This window comes from Tiliqua scincoides, chromosome 3 (genome assembly GCF_035046505.1).
Source record: "Tiliqua scincoides isolate rTilSci1 chromosome 3, rTilSci1.hap2, whole genome shotgun sequence".
NCBI classification, from domain to species: Eukaryota; Metazoa; Chordata; class Lepidosauria; order Squamata; family Scincidae; genus Tiliqua; species Tiliqua scincoides.
In genome coordinates this window covers 41,178,305-41,195,088 of record NC_089823.1, presented here as the reverse complement: position 1 = coordinate 41,195,088, position 16,784 = coordinate 41,178,305, and the positions used below count along the sequence as shown (strand labels likewise).

General features: G+C 40.8%; 1 protein-coding gene across 3 annotated transcripts in view; it reads right to left on the bottom strand.

Moving 5' to 3' along the window:
• Nucleotides 1-4,463: 4,463 nt before the first annotated feature.
• The window catches only part of PHLDB2 (pleckstrin homology like domain family B member 2), a 96,103-nt gene continuing 83,782 nt past the window's right edge, over nucleotides 4,464-16,784 (bottom strand). For all 3 annotated transcript variants that reach the window (XM_066619413.1, XM_066619411.1, XM_066619412.1), the window contains 6 exons: nucleotides 14,255-14,462; nucleotides 11,610-11,700; nucleotides 10,902-11,048; nucleotides 10,497-10,716; nucleotides 8,110-8,195; nucleotides 4,464-7,000 (listed from right to left, as the gene is read on the bottom strand). In XM_066619413.1, coding sequence (XP_066475510.1) covers nucleotides 6,860-7,000; nucleotides 8,110-8,195; nucleotides 10,497-10,716; nucleotides 10,902-11,048; nucleotides 11,610-11,700; nucleotides 14,255-14,462 — 893 coding nt within the window. In that variant the 3' untranslated portion in view covers nucleotides 4,464-6,859. The remainder of the gene's footprint in view (nucleotides 7,001-8,109; nucleotides 8,196-10,496; nucleotides 10,717-10,901; nucleotides 11,049-11,609; nucleotides 11,701-14,254; nucleotides 14,463-16,784) is intronic.

Sequence of the window (16,784 nt, the reverse complement as noted above, 5' to 3'; positions counted from 1 at the left end):
TCATATTAGTAGAATGTTTTTAATTAATATAGTTGCTGTTCTTTCAAATCTCTGTTTTCAGCTACTAATCCTTATCTGTTAATACATGAACTGTCCAGAAACTAGCCGTTCCTGGGGGTTTTGCAACCAACTGCCTTCCTTCCTTCCTGCTGAAGTGAGAGTATATTATAAAACAAATTGAATGAAATGTATTCTGTCATTAGACATTTTAGAGACCCCATCATGAACTTTAGTATGTGCTGAAACTACCAAAAGGGTAAAGGGCTGGGAAGCAGGATAATCCCTTCTTCCTTTTTCTTCCAGAGAAGGGTAAATAAGGAATGACTCCTGCTGCCTCAGGAGCAAACAAACAGCAAGTAGACAAGGAGAATTTAGGGAAGAGCTTTGTGTTGCAAGAATATAAGCGGCTGCAAGAAGGAACATGAGAAGTCCATCAAACAGTTAAGTGGGGGCATCTACTGATTGTAGGTATCCTTCCTGGGAGACCTCAGAAGGACCCCAGGTAACAGAGATATGGAGATTCTATTAGTATACCAAGGTAAAGACAAGAGATAACCTGTAATCCCTCCTCCTGGAAGGAAGTAATAGTTAATAATATATTTACTAGTAATAAGCAACTATGTACAAACAACATGTTAAGAATGTGCTGCATGGACCTTTTGAATGTATAAAAAGCTGGTGAAAGAGATGGTTGGCACGCAAGCTTTTTAGGCACACACCGACTTGCATCCTTATATTGCAAAATAAAATTTTAAAAACCCAGTGCTGGTATTTTTGTTTATTTCTTCCCTCGCACCAGGCTAAGTCCTTTCTGCTCAGGCCATCGAGCAGACCCCTGTTTCTCACAACACTACCTTGCCAGGCCACAAGGCATTCTAATAAAGACCTGCTTTTTTCTGCCATTATTCAATTCTTTTTCAAGTATCCCTAAAAGTTCTGGCAAGTACCCCTTGGGGTACATGTACCCCAGGCTGGGAACTACTGATCTAGACAGTCGTCCTAATGGTGAGCAGGGAAGAAGAGTGTCATCATTCCAACACCATGCCCTCCCCTCCCCAAAAAAGAGAAATATGTTTTTTGATATAAAATGAAAGTGAAAAAACATGGAAAACATAGTTTGTTTTTTTAGTTTTTTAAAATTTCAATAATTATCCTCCCAACATGAATGCCACCCACAGGAGTCTCCATACTGCTGGATTTCATTTTGTTTGGAGGGAGGCTGTGCTGAGGGAGAGAGATAATCACAGCACGATTCTCAACCAGTGGTACTTGAGGTGGTGTTTGGTGGTACTCACAGGACCCCTGGACACCTGCCTCCTGGCAGTGAGACTAGGAACATGATGCAACAAACAGCAGTAGGAAGCTTGTTGGGCTGAGCTCCAAAGCATGCTTTTCCACAATTGGAAAAGCCCTCCCATCCACCCAGATTCTCTTCTGATGTTTGTCATGTTGCTTTTGGCCTTCCAACCCAGAAATAACTGACAATTATGTCATTGACAGTTACTTCCAGTGGTACTTTGAATAGGTGGATCATGTGATGTAGCAGAGGAAAATTTTGAAAAACACTGTTGTAGCTCATTGTCAGGGCCTATAAGAGGGGAGTGCAGGGGGTAATTTGTACCCAGGCCCAGGGTCAAAAGGGGGGCCCAGGAACCAAAGGAGGGGGCCCAGATACTTCCTGGGATCTACGTTTTCCAATCTCACCCAAACACGTTGCCCATGTGGGATGCTGGAGACACACTGCAGACACACTGCAGCAGCTGCTGCCACAAGTCATATGCACTGGGCCAAGGAATGCATACAGGAGTGCTCTGGGGGTACAGCAAATGCTTTACATGACACTCCTTAACACAATGTCAAATCTGGAAGGAAACTGACCTGCTACAGTAGCTCTTTGGGTTGAGGATCTGAGGGAGTGTATAGGAGCTCAGGGACACAGCTGCAGAAGTCATTTTTGGTACACACACTACACTTTCCATTCTAGCTTGCACCTAAATACCATGATGCTAATTTTCTGCAGTGACGTTCTGTATCTAATAGATTTTAGAGAGGAGTGTGTTTGGTTTTCCATTATTAATGTATCTAACTGCCAACATTGAAATGGGTCGGTAGACCTGGGCTTCACATGGAGAAGCCTGGTAGAACTGAGTTCCAAAGACTTTTCCAGATGTTGCCAGCCTCCCCCTTCTGTTTCACCCCTCCCTTCTCTCCTTTGGGAAGGAGCCCAAAAGCAAGTTTGTACCCGTTCATAAAATTTCCCTCAGACCTGTTCAGTCTTATTATTCCCGCCTTGCAGGTAATGTGTGTAAGAGTGATAGTAGTTATGAATACCCTCTAATGTAGGTGAATCTGTCAGGTAAGAAGTGGTACTGAGACCTGAGTAGCTTCAATGCAGTAACCCAGCAATCCCCAGTGTTCTGGGGAAATCCAATATACCCAGGTCACACTTAAAAACCAAATCTACTCAAAAGTAAGTCATTGAATGAGGCATACTCCTAGGTAAGTGTGTGTGATCGCAATCTATTTACTCAACCTGTACTCAATAGGCAGGGATAGCCCATTGATGAAGCAAACTGAGGCAGTTGTCTAAGGCAGATTGGTAGGGGGGTGTCCACTTCCATCCACTCACTATTCCTGCTGCTCCCCATCTCTGAATTGGAAAAGAAAGAAGCGGTTGGAGCAGAAGAGGAAGTTGAAGATGCTCTAGCCTACCATTCCCTTCTGCTCCATCACCCTCTTTTCAGCGAGTGCGATGACTGCTTCCCAAGCCTTATTCAGGTGCTACAGTTGCATGTATATTGTCCATACTGTGCAGAGGGGGCTGATATATGCAGCAGTACCTGCCCCCATGTCCCATAGCACACCCACCCATAGCACAGTGTCCACACCATGATAACATCTGCACAAGCCCACAGTTGCTCTTAGGGTAGAGCCAGGTTGTCAGATTCAGATAGCATCCACTGCAGCTTCAATTCTACACACTTGGGAGTTCTTATATTCTTAGTAATTTCCTTTGAATTTATTGGGGCTTATATCTGAGTAGACATGCATAGAGCTGCATTGCTAGAGCTTTACTATATGGCAGTTCCAGTGGCATGGAGAGAAGGCTGTAGCACAATCTTGGCAGCAGGATCATCTGTTCTCTTGTATCCCATGCATTTGAAACCCTATGGGGCTAAAGCTGTATGGAGAGTGGGTGGTATGTTTGGCCTGATGCAGGGAAAGTTCTCACTTGCAGCTCCTTTCTCTCAGTGACCCATCTACCAAAAAGCTTGAGTATGTTTATATGCATTTGTATATAATAAGTGAAGTTTGGCCCATAGCCACCCTTACTGAAAGTGCAGATAGGATGAGGGGAACTAACTTTGAGATTGTTTTAGCAGGAAAAAACCCAATTGCCCCTCCTAATACTTTTTCACCAAGGCAGTGCTATGTTACATTCTATGTTGCATTCTACATCTGTACAGGTTAGCTGTATGTTGAAAAATTACTGAGATGCATTCATTCTAAAAGCCAACAGAAAGATTGGATTACTATGGAAGTAACATATCTGTGAAAATGCTTACAAATAAAGAAGTGCTAGGCTCTTCAGTATTCCAGAAGATCTAATTTAAGATCTACTAAGTCTGATTTTAACAAAGCACTGGTGGCTTCTGTGGTCTGTAGTTACTGTATTAGTATGCGAGAGTCCCATGTAGTTTCCCTGAAAGACAAATTATCTTCTAGCTCTGGTTAAATAACATACGCTGGTGAAGTATGTTATTTATCTTTTGTAGTCTGTGTAGGAAGGAAACTTCCTTCTATTCAAATAGTCTGAAGTCTTGGCTGGTTTACAGCCCTAGAATTAAAGGCCTGGCAGTTGGGAATTTTAACTTGTACAGCTGCAACCTGGTCCTCTGCCTGTGTACTTGGAAGTAAATTCCACTATGCCCAGTGGGGATTACTCCTAGGGAAATGTGCATTGGATTGCAGGCTGCAATTCTATGCATGCTTACCTGGGAGTAAGCTCCATTTAACTAAGTGGGACTTACTTCTGAGTAGGCATGAATAGGATTGCACAGTTAGTCTGCAATTCTATGCACACTTTCCTGGGAGTAAGCCACAATGAAACTTACTTTTTCGTAGGCATGCAAAGGATCTACTGTTATTTGATTAATCTTATTAACAGCTCTATGTTATGCAGGTATGCCTAAACCCATTGTTTTTGATAGATTTAGGGCACAAGCCTAAGCAGGTCTACTCATAAGTAAGCCCTATTATGTTCAGTGGGACTTACTCCCAGGAAAGTGAGATTAGGATTGCCGATTTAGACCTACTAAACTCTGCATAAGAAAGATCAGGAGACATAATGGATAAAAACTTATGAGTCTTGTAAAATCTTTTGTGAATCAGAAATCAGACACATTATTTCAAAACAAGGATATTGTTGAACATTTATTTAAACATTATTACAACATGCAAGATACAAAAAATAGAAAACTTGTAAAATTCTATATAAAGTAAAATCAAAATACATGACAGAAATTATAGAATCCAATGCCATTCATTTCTGGAATTTACCTTCAAACGTAGTAAATTTTGTTCATCTGTTTTCCTGTTAAAATATATAAACTAGATTTTGGATTTTGTGGGAGCAGTTCTTTCCATTTGTTAGTTCACAGTCACTTTCCATGTGATGTCATTTGTACTGCATTCTTCACATCATTTACTTCAAAGTAAATGAAGATAATGAAGTCTCATTGAATGTAAGGACTACAGCCTTATAACCCAATTCCAAGCACACAACTATGATTCCAGTTTTAATGGAATTCTCTGTCAAATATATATAGAATTATGGCATTTGTGAACTACAGAACTGTGTAACTGCAGAATTTACCTGGGTACATCAGATCATAAACATTTCAACTCTCGTCATGCACAGTATATAATATTTAATAATTAACAAACACTTCCACATGGGTGATTTTTGTGGGGTTTTTTTTTTAAATTTGCTTATTCAGAAATTGTTTAAATAGGAATTAGTTTATTGCATTGAAAACATATGGCACTTACAAAGTCAAATTATTAAAAAAAAGAATATCAAACACAGTCTTTGAGTTCAAAATTCAATCATTCATCCAAATATGATATCCAAAGATTAAAGATGTCTTTTTAAATGGAAAAGATCTTCAAGGAATATATAATCTTTTACAAGACACATATGGTAATCCTTTAATTACATGAAAATTACAGGTTCAGACTTCCTTGGGCTTCAGACTACTTCATTGAACCTGATCCATTATGCCTGAAATCAAGCATAGTCACACTTCAGACACCATGCTAAGCTACAGAAAGCTGTATGATCATCCACTGTTCAGGGCAAATGCAGGCAACAGATTATTATTCTATTTTTAGTATATGAATTTCAGCAGAAACTTTCCATGACATTTGGGAAACAACTTGTTTTGTCCAGACATAGCAACAGATGGTATAAATTCATGTGGCCTGAAGACATCACAGATGCTGTGATGGCACCCTGGGGGCATGTGAAATTAGGAATGGAGCATTAACAAAAAGAGGAAGTGGGGCCAGTAGCATCTGCTTTGTTGAGGATACTGAAGAAGTTTCTTTGACTTCTGCTTAGGCACACACCAAATTATAACCACCAGTAATCAGGTTAGGAATAACTAATGCTCCTACCCTTCTCTGTCCCCACTAGAGAAGACTGTGGTTGATGACTAGTCTTCCTTGTGCCCAAAAAAACAAATATAATGTCTAGTTCCTACGTCAAGTCAAGTTACATTACAATCTTTTCTGTGGAAAGGTTGAGTCTATGAACCCTTCCAATGAGACTGCAAGTATTATTCTTTCACCCCATCTCTGGTCCTATCAAATATCCTCTTTATGGTCTCCAGATACTCTGAATCAAGCCTTCACGTATGGAAGCTTTCTGTATAGCAGTCAAACCTTATATTTTGAGAACATTTCAGCTTTTTAGAGTGCTAAGCATTCCAAGATGTTAGTACACAGGCCTTGATTTTGAGTTGCTGTTCTCAGCTTTATCAGTCTATGCCTGCCAGAACTAAACAAGACTAATTCTATGCGAGAAGAGTTTCTTATTTTTTTATTGTTGTCCAAAAGAAGGTCCATTTGGTAAAACTCCTAATGTTTGGGACACTTGGTTTCTGTGTGTGCTATATATGAAGTTGATCTCATGTTTGTAGGTCCTGACCAGTATTTCAAGAACACTATATGGCAAGAATATTTTAAACCCCCAACTCTTCATTAACAAAGACTTTCAACACTTTCTTACATAATATTAAAGTAAATCTCATCATACAGTGCGAATCTTTGGCTCTGTACTAAACTAAGGCAAAAATATCACACACTGTAGTTTAAAATTTTCTATACAATACCTATGAGGAAAATAACTTTAAAAACTGTACAGAAGTTCTGTACATTAAAAACAGGCATCACACCATTCCCTTCTACTTCTTAGTAGAGACTTGCTGAAAAGTATATCAACAGTTTTAAGCAATGGAGTTTATTTTTATCAGGTAAAGTTCTGTGTGACAGAACTTGTAAGAAATTGCCACAGAATCTCTGTGCCAGGCTTGTGGCGATCTGATTATCCATTTTAGAGCAGTACAATCTTTTAAGCAGCTTTTCTTCTGCTATGACAGTGATTAACAAATCCAAGAATTAATGCCCCCTCCCACAGTATTTGTTTCATTTGGGAGCATAAAGAGAGGTCATCTTTGAGTTCTTGTTATTTTATGTGGCTTGTCAAATGCAACTAAATATGGCTTTTTCCACCCCACCTCCCCATGTAAGGCTATTATTGCATTATGCCCTGTCAATGAACGTCTACGCTATTCTACTATAACATGAAGTGGGTGTAGCCTTCTGCTCCTGTAACGATTACATCCATCCATATCCGCATAGCTTCTGGTGTTGGAGCCACCATGTAATATATTCTGTCATGTGTCTTAACGCTGAAAGTAAGCAATGGATTAGGACTCTAAAAAGAGAAAAAAGAGCATTAAGTCAATAGTGTGATGTGAATTTTCCAGTGTTATCACTGTAATCCAGTGCTGTGAGCATGTGGACTTTCTTATTATTGGTTATCAGTTATGCGTTTGTGATTCTTTGCCTCCTACAACTAATGGAAGGTCATAGTGGCCAACTGCAAAGAAATACAAGGCTCCTGTATGTTTTAATGGCTATAGGGTACAGAAGCCAATGGTATTACACAATCAAATCTTATATTTTGAAAACATTTTAGGGTGCTAAATATTCCTAAACTAGATACATGCACAGTTCTGGTCTCACTGCAATCATCTTTCAAAATCCAGTCCTTGTGAAGAAACAGAGATGGATCACAGCCTTACAGCCCAATCCAATGCTTCCCTAGTGCCCAGGATTGCAGTGGTACTAAAATTGTGACCACTGCATCCAATGGGGCAGGGAAGCAGCACCAGGTCTCCTCAGGGTAAGGGAACAAACATTCCCAGGGTGCCCCTTACCTGCACCCTTACCAGGGGGAAGGAGATGAATGTCCCCTTCCCCAAGAAGACGCCAGCGGCTGCCCAGCATGCACAGGATGTAGCGGCAGCCATTTTGACACCACTACTCCTCTGGGCACCAGGCAGCTCAGGATTTGGCTCTCATGACCCTAGCCTACTTTAGCTAAGATACTAGCTAAAGGGCAGGAGGTCTGGTCTAGAGGGTAGAGCATCCATTTGCCTGAAGATAACATCCGCAGGTCGCCAGTTCGAGGCCACCGGCACCATGCGACCTTGAAGCAGCTGACAAGCTGGGCTGAGTTATTCCATCTGCTCTGAGCGTGGGAGGATGGAGGCCAGAATGTGCGGCCAGATCAGAAAGAAACATCTGAACGTTGTGGTTTCTTGAAAGATAGAACCCTCTTTCAAATTGTAAAAATACCTACGGGGATTTAATTAGCCTGCCTATGTAAACCACCTTGAATAAAGTCTGAGGAGAAATCTGAGGACCAAGAAAGGCGGTATAGAAATACCTGTATTATTATTATTACTAGAAAATGCCCAAGAATAAATTAAAATAAATGAATATATAAGGATAAATAAATGAATGTATACACATTCTTACCTTATAAGCATTCTTTAGGTGATCATAATAGACTTCTTCAATGGCTTGGAAATAAATTACTCCTTTTAATTTAGTTTCATGTTTGTCTGCAAAATGAAAAAGAAACTGGGTTGAAAACTAACACTACACCATAGGGATTAAAGGAATAGCTGAAACGTGTTTCTCCAGCAATTATCAAAGTCAGGAATCTATCCAATTTTCCATTGCTGGTGGGTTGTGCGCTGCATCTTTTGGTGGGGAGACAGTCACAAAGGCCTCCTCAAGGTAAGGGAACATTTGTTCCCTTACATTGGGGTTGCACTGCAGCTGCACCAGTGCTGGAAAGTTGGATAGGATTGGGCCCACAGTCATTTATAAATTATTCCAGGAAAGTTTCAGCTTCATTCATTAATTGCATTAGATTCAGACAGTACAATGTGTGGATGAATATTTTTAATGGAGAGGCAGAAGCAGAGAGGCAGTATTTCTTGTCTGAAGTAGCACATGAATACATGGCTGCATGTGTGTTTCTTATGTTTCTTATGACCTGCACTGTTAAGATGAGGTTTTGGAGAGAAACAGACATGAAGGTGGTTCCACAGGCCACTAGTCATTTTGGGAATGCCTGGGATCTACATGATGGATTACTGCCTTTCCCTATTTTTGTTTCGAAGGAATTACACCTATGAACTGAAATTATAGGGAATTTTAAGTCCAGGGGGGGATCTGTCTTTGTATCAAGTTGTAACAGAAGAGGAAGACAGTAATGAACAGAATTTGGTAGCGTGAACAACACAAATAGAATTCACCACCAACAAAATGCATTTCTCACTGGGTAGCCAGTTTGCAAATTTGTGGACCCTAAATTTGCAAACTGGCTACCCAGTGAGAAATGCTTTGTAGAAAGGTTTCACTCCGAGTCAGTGACCCCTACCCTTCACCCAGAGAGCAGTGCTGGGAAAGAATGCAAAATGATTATCTTTCTTTCACATGCTCAGGGGGAAGGGAGGGGTCACTTGCCTCGAAGTTGTTTTAAGTGTCTGGAGAGAGAATGATGATGGATTGTCAGTCAGCTGCCCTTTCTCGAATTAACAAAGCTATTGTTAAATGACTTTTTTCCTTTAAAGGGCACTTCTCATCTTGTTGAGAAGTGAAAAAAAATCCATGGATAATTAGGTTATACCTGTATTAGGTGAGTGATATAAGTGATATAGTGCCAGCAGATGTAGCCACAATATTATTTCAAACGTAAAACTAATCTATTTTAATTTCTGAAAAATATCTTAAAACACCAAATGCAGATCAGTCTCTCAATGCGGTGTTTTGTGTTCTTGTGTTTTTAACAAAAAAATACCTCTTTTTATAACTGAGAAAGTTGTGAAAGAGAACAATTCTTAATGGTTGGTGAACCTGAACTCGTTTGAAGAACATTGCATTGGGGGACGGGGACGGGACGGACGGTAGCAACTAGTCTGTGTCTCCTTACTGAAGCTCCTGCATATACTGAAATCACATGCATGTTGGAACTGCTGGATCTCTGGCTGCAATTCATATAATAAAGGGGACTTACTCCCACTTGACTGCAGTTCAATCTTACCATGACATAAACTCCATTGGGATTAATGAGACTTTATTCTAAGTAGGCATATTTGGAATTGGGGCTGCATTTACTTAAAAGAGATTTACCAGTACAGGCCCAGCCATGATATACACGGATTTTTTATACACGGATTTGAATAAACACGAATGGCCCCCTGTAAATGACAAGGAATGTGCTGATCCCTGGAGAAGGGGAAAAATGCATCCCTTTAAAATCAGTTTAAAAAACTGAACAGTCCTTTAACAATAGCCTCCTTAATGAGAGAGAGAGAGAGAGAGAGAGAGAGAGAGAGAGAGAGAGAGAGAGAGGGCAGCTGCCTGATAATCCATCAATCCTTCTCTCTCCAGGCGACCCCTCCCTTCCCCCTGAGCATGTGAAAGAAAGGTGAACACTTTGCATTGGTGAAGGGAGGGGCTGAGTGAAGTGCCTTTGTAAGCCCTTGGAGGAGGACTGATTGATTGATTGTTTTCTTAATGACTCTTATCTAACATCACAAAAGTCAGCAAGGCTGTTTTTAAATCACCCGAGCAAAGAAACTTTGTTTTTAAAATTGATTTGCTATATTGCATTTTTTGCTATCCACAAGAGTGCTTGCAACGGAACCCACGTGAATAATGAGGCTCAACCTGTATGTCTAATATTGATCATGACCAATTGCACTGAAGAACTGGAGCACTCTAGGATTTATTACACTACCTAATATAAGCAGGTGAGACTTGACAAGCAACAGAAGTTAATTTAAAGTTGCAGAATTGATACAATTTAACAGATGAGCACAAAGAACTCCATACCAGAAGATGCAACTTACCTGCATAGTAAGAAAATGTTCTCTTGTTTCTATCGAACACAAACCATCGTTTTTTCCACGTTTTAATTTTCCCACCCATCTTAATAAGAAAGCCACGGCAGGTCTTCTCAGTAAGTAAGACATGGTAACAGGTCTCTATGTTGTGGCCTGCTGTCTCGATGTGGCCGCGTAGATCAAAATCTTCCTTTCTGACTGGCAGGTAACGTGTCAAGGGGCGAGACTAATTAGGACAACACAAGGATAACCTTGGTATTGAATTTTCCTTTTGATAGTTAAACAAAAAGTACATTCACATGCATTTTTAACAGTTTTAAAAATGCTGGCAGGAAACTTACTTCTTTACAAATATAAAGTGTATGCGAAAGAGCTGTGCAGCCAAGCATATGTATCAGACAGGCTACGTACCTGTGATCTTTGCTTCTCACGTATCTTCACTTCTTTTTCAATTAGTTTTTGTCTCTGGCTAGTTTCTTCTTGCAGTCTTTTCTCTAGCTGCTCTCTTCGACGCTTTTCTTCTTCTAATGCTCTTTTCTTGGCTTCCATTTCTCGTTCCTATCAGCAATAGCGTGCATTTCGTTAGCTCTTAAATGCAGATCAGTCTCAAACACAGTTCCTAAACGCCTATTCATTGTTGTGGAACTCAGATACCCCCAAAACTGAGGAATGCCAGTGTGATGTTGCTATAATACCAATACAATGTTCTGCTTTAATGAATCAACATTAAATTCAATTAATTTAATTAAACAACAACAGAACTTATGTTTTAAGAACTTGTGTGCTGGCACAATAAGCCTTAAGGCTTTAGGAGATAAAAGCACATTTTGAAATTTTATCTCATCTGTCATTTCTGCCCTCTCCTGTATGTGTCTCAGGCAGGGAGTAGGTTTCACTGAACTCAACAGATCTAAATAGGCATACATACAACTGGGCTGTCAGATATGCTCCAAAACTGTGAAACTATGGATCGAAAATGGTGATAGAGCCAGGCAAGATGACTATATGATCTTTGTTATTTGTTCATAACAATTCAGAACAATAATTCAACCCTAATCTCAACTTGCACAATACCAATGATGTTTTTCCCGTTCCTTTTTTGTTTTGCCAATATATTACCCTGGATTCAAGCAATCGTGTCTTTTCAGCATGAGCTTGTTTCAAAAGCCTTTCCATCTCTTCTATTCTTGCAACGTTTGAAGTACTGGCACTGTAAGAAAAAAAAAGTTTTGTTTTTCCAGTAGACATTTCAATACTAGTTAGACAGTCCATAGACTCTTTGCTGATCATTTGAAATACAAGGACTAGATATGTTCCAGACCCCTTAACATGTTCAGAGAACACAATGCAAATGATAGATTAAAACTGCAAAGTTAATGAAGCAAGAGCATGAAGAAGTATAGCTTCTAGTCTAAAACAAAATACTGTTCTAGATAGTTACCAGCTGTGAAGAAGCTGGGTATATTTTTTAATGGAGTCATATCTTCCTGATGTAGTTGTGTTTCTAGTATATATATATGTGTGTGTGTGTGTGTGTATTTGGAGGTAGTTCTATTATCAACACCTAGTGGTCAGACAGGACTATAGTCCATTTGAACTGTTATTTCTTGGAAGTCCTGATTTACTCTGAAAGGCTGGGGTGGTACAGAAATAAGGGGTTTTGTAAAGCCTTTTGGAGTAATCTCTTTGTAATTTTATTTCAGTATGTTTTATCTGAAGTTGGTATAATTTGTAAGAGTGTAAATAACCTGGTGGTGCCACCTCATCAGGGAGATCCCCCCTTTGGTTTCATGACTTGAGAGGGAGTCTCCTGCAACTGAAACATCCTGTTGTAGGTTATCAGCACAGATCACCCATAGAGATGCAAGGGGAGACACCAGGTAATAAAGATACAGGTACAGCCTATTTATTTGCATTAGTTCCGTTCTGTGACTCACTGATTAACAAAAAACGTGTTGTGCTAAATCCCATAGAGTTATGCAAATACAGTCTGCAGACTGGCACTTCTGGATGGAAGGAAACTAAGGCAGCTGTTCTCAATCCCCTCCCCCTTCCTTCCCCTTTCACAGGTGGGATCCTGAGCTTGCTTAGGAGTCCTCTGTGTCCCAGGCAGCCTCCCAACAGCACTGCAGGTTCTCCTCCTCAATGCTGCCGCTCCTGCAGCCCTCTCTGGCCACAGCAATCATGGAAACCCCTCTGCCCCAGAGCATTCTGGGACTCGTCTCTATGCTCACCCTCACCTGTCTCTCCAAGGCTCGGCAAACACTCCTGGGGTTTTTTAAAGCAATCCCCTCTGTTGCTACTGCACCTGCGTGTGTGAGAGCGTGTGAGTGAGTTCCACCTTGCTGTACGTGTTCTGTCTATAGAGATTTTTGGTCCTCCCTTCCCTTCTTCAGCCTTGGCTGGCTCAGGGGCTCCAGGAATGTTACTGTTCCTTTACAAGGGGAGCCTCTTCCATGGCTCCAGGGCTATTTCCCTGCCTGGGCAAGGTGGAGCCTTTTTGCAGTGTTTTCGGCTGCCTGGAAAGGGATTGAGATGCCAGCTCAGGGCAAAGGTGTGTGTGACTTTCAGTACCCCCACCCCATTTTCATTGAGACAAATCAGCAGATAAAAAATCAGTGGATAAATAGGCTGCACCTGTAGAAGTATAGATGTGTGACCGCAGCTATGTAACTGCAAGAATGTTCCAAGTAGCATGATTCAGCAGAAAGCAAGGACTTGATGATTAGACCTCTGTAGCATAAAAGTGGGTCTCTTAGAAACATAGCTTGCCTATGGTTGGCCATGCAGTGGTCCATGATGTTGGTCTGTCATGCGCAGTGGCATAGCTAGAGGGGTACATAGTTCTGCAGGGAGCCTCACCACGCTGTGCAAGCGGCCCCTCCCCCTTGGAGCCATTCCGGGTGGTGGGAGCAAAGTGGAGTTGAATGAGTTTGCCTGACAAAACTTAGTGCTTTGCACCACCTCTAGCTACACCACTGCTCCTCTGGAGTGACTCCACATCTCTCAGTCTCTGGAACCTGGATGCAGAAGATAGAATGTAAGTGTAGCTCTAGGTCAGCCAGTGTTTTTATTTTCTTGCTATTTGGAAAAAAGCTTATCCCTTTGTATTCACTTCTTGGGCACTGCATGACCCTTTACCACTAACATGGGTTTTATTTCTTGTTGGGGGGAGGGGGGAGAAGTAGTGGGTGTGTGATGTGAGCTTAATGCACATCCCTCTCCACTAACTCTGAGAGGTGGAAAGGGCTGTCCTGTCCCCCCCTTTGGAGAGGATTCTTGGCTGTTGTAAGGGGACAGTGGTAGCACTGCCATTTTGTCACAGCTAAAAATGAAATTCCTTTCAGGAGGGTTAGTTGGGCATCTTTCTCCAACACGCACTAGCTTCCCTGGCAAGGAGAGAGAGGGCTGGAGTTGTGCTTGGCTGGGGGTTCACAGAAGCTGGTTGTAGCCAAAGTGGATGGGAGAGGGGGGAGTGGCCTCCTTGCAGGTGCACAGGGGCAGCAACCACAATCACTTCTTCACACTAGAAATCTACAAAATATAGACTAATAACATAATCCTATACAAGTCTATTCTAAGTAAAGGCCCACTGAGTTCAACTGGGTTCTCAGGTAAGTATGTATAGAATTGCAGCCTAAAGTGTACCTAAAGAGAGAGAGTGTGTGCTTAATAAATCCTTAATTGTATATTTACTAAGCAACATCAATGTCTTATGTTCAATTACAGTACCTCAATTATTGCAAAAATTAACCATTGCCTACCTGGAAATATTATCTGGGGAGCAGGCAGATATGCTGGTTTCCATGCTGTCAGAACTGTCTAAGCTTAAAGTGTCAAAGGCATGGTCCTTGAAACTATGATCAGGGTAATGGAAGGTGTTCAGATACACATTGGATTCAGAGGCAGTTCTGCTGTAGAACTCTGGAGATTTCTGGCTTTGATCATCACATATATGTTGGTGATTATATCCTAGAAAAAGAAGCAGAACATGAGAGCTGATTTATCCACATATTTTTGAAAAAATCTGAAAGAAAAAGTGCCAGTATTTTGAACCATGCTTCATTTTAAGCCCTTATCTGGGTGTGGTGTAATTCCTTCCTAGTAAATCACTCTTACAAAGCTGAAATCTAATTGACTGTATCAGTACCGGAAATTTTTCTAAACCATGTTCTGTTATGCACTTCTGTAAGATGGAACTTCTGCGGACAGTACTGGCAACTTGTCCAGAATCTAATGGAGCTGCAATTTCCTATTGCTGGGATTAAAGCTTGGTAATGCATGATTGCAAATATGCAAGTTATGGGAAGATAAAAATGATGTAGGGAACGGATTCAAAACATCTGCAAACACACATGTAGATTATATGCAGCAATTGCACATATGGTAGACTGGCCTTTAGTACTACTTCCCTACAGAGATAGCTGCTCAGTCCTGAAGAGAAGTTACATTTGTGGGGAGCTGGTACAAGTTGTCCCAGAGGGCCAGAATGCCATAGGCAGTAGTGAAACCCTTGTGCAAGAGGGATGTGTGCACACATATCCATGTGTGTGTGGTTCTGATTTCTTCCCAAGCTAAATAATGCCTCATAGCTGTTCCAGAACAAAAACCAAGATCCCTGAGGCATAAGCACAAAAATGTGCAAAAATAAGCACAAAAATAGCATCCATCTTCTCCCAGTAGCCAATAAGGTATATCTGAGAAGCTGTTTTGTGAACACTGGTTTGTAGTCAGGAAGTTGAATGCACCATTTTGGTGTCTTTGACTGGAACACTGTACTTGTTTTCTAGCACTCCACACAGCTGAAAAGGGACAACTAATCTTAAAGCATGCCAGCTTCCTCCTGTGAGCACAGAGTTGTCATGGGAGTAACATACCCAGTTATTCTCTTCCTGACACAGTGAGAAGATCTGTTCAAGTGTGCCTTAGCATGCCAATGTCAAAGCACAGTATTCTTAAAAAGTGATTAGATTTCAGATCATCATTCTATTAGACTACTTTGTGACTCGCATAATTTGATCCAAAGCCATTAACATGAAGCAATGCAACCTCAGGACAAGTATTATTGACATCTTTTGCACAGAAAGCTTTTGATGTTAAAGAAAATAGCTTCAGGCTGGGTTTTTTTAGGCTACAATGCAGGAAATTTACCTTTAACCCTGCCACTTTTGGAATGATTAATGGTTCCTTTTAAAAGGATTTTTGTTATACAAAAGAAAAAAAGAAAAGGAGAAATTACTACCACTGTACCGTTCTGTGAATTTCAGTTACAAAATATAGATAGCAGCATTTAACTAAGCATGGTAAGAGCCACTGACTTCAGTGGAGGCCAAGAAAGTGTACAAAGGATTGCGGCTTTATCTAGTAGTCCACTCCTTCATGCAATGAAATTAGAATTAATCACAAGGTAGTTTTGGAAAAGTTCAAAATACAGTCAGTCCACATCTTGCATAGTGGTTACATTCCAAGGTTAGTGCACAAAGCCAAAATTGCATATAGTTGAAACTCCATTAAAGCCAACAAATACATAATACTGTCTCTTTAAGAAGTAAAAGCACATTACAAGTGGCACACGGCAACTGAAAGAACTGCAGCTTCATTCTCCCACTTCATGCTCATTCTGGGGCATAAAAAGAATAAGTGGAATGGCAGGTAGAGTCACTTCATTATTTCAACTGTTCTTCTCTGTCTTTTTTTTTTAAGGGGGAGCCAAGCATTTGTACTACACCAGAGACTATCACCGGAGACTATCACTATCACCGGAGCATACACCAGAGACTATCACGGGTAGGATGCAGGCTGACTGTACACACACCAAACATTTTTATAATGAAAAATGTTTTTTGTCATTCACACAAGTGCACATGCAGTTCACTTTATTTTCACTGGGTGGCATCCAAAGGTGTCTTTTGCTAGTGATAATTATCTTGGGCAAGTGGAAGGATGTTACAGAAGATTGCTATGAAAGGGTAGATTCAGTGCTAATAAAGGCAGTTGCACTAGTTGTACTAGCAGAAGATGTTGTGCAACACATTGAGCAAGTCCATGTATGTACCTGAAAAGGTGCCTCAAAGGTTTCTCTTTTGCCAGTAATTGTGCAGTGATATAGAACACCACTGCTACTAGAAATTTTTCTGAAAGCCTCACTGTGGGTGCCACCCAATGCCTGCATAAACCCCAATGCTGTAAGCATCAAAAATACTGAAATTATACTGTGGGTTGGGATGCAAAAGGGCACATGGACCAAGAGGTTCACTGAATTTTTGACAAGTTCCACGAAGAGCCCAGTCCTAC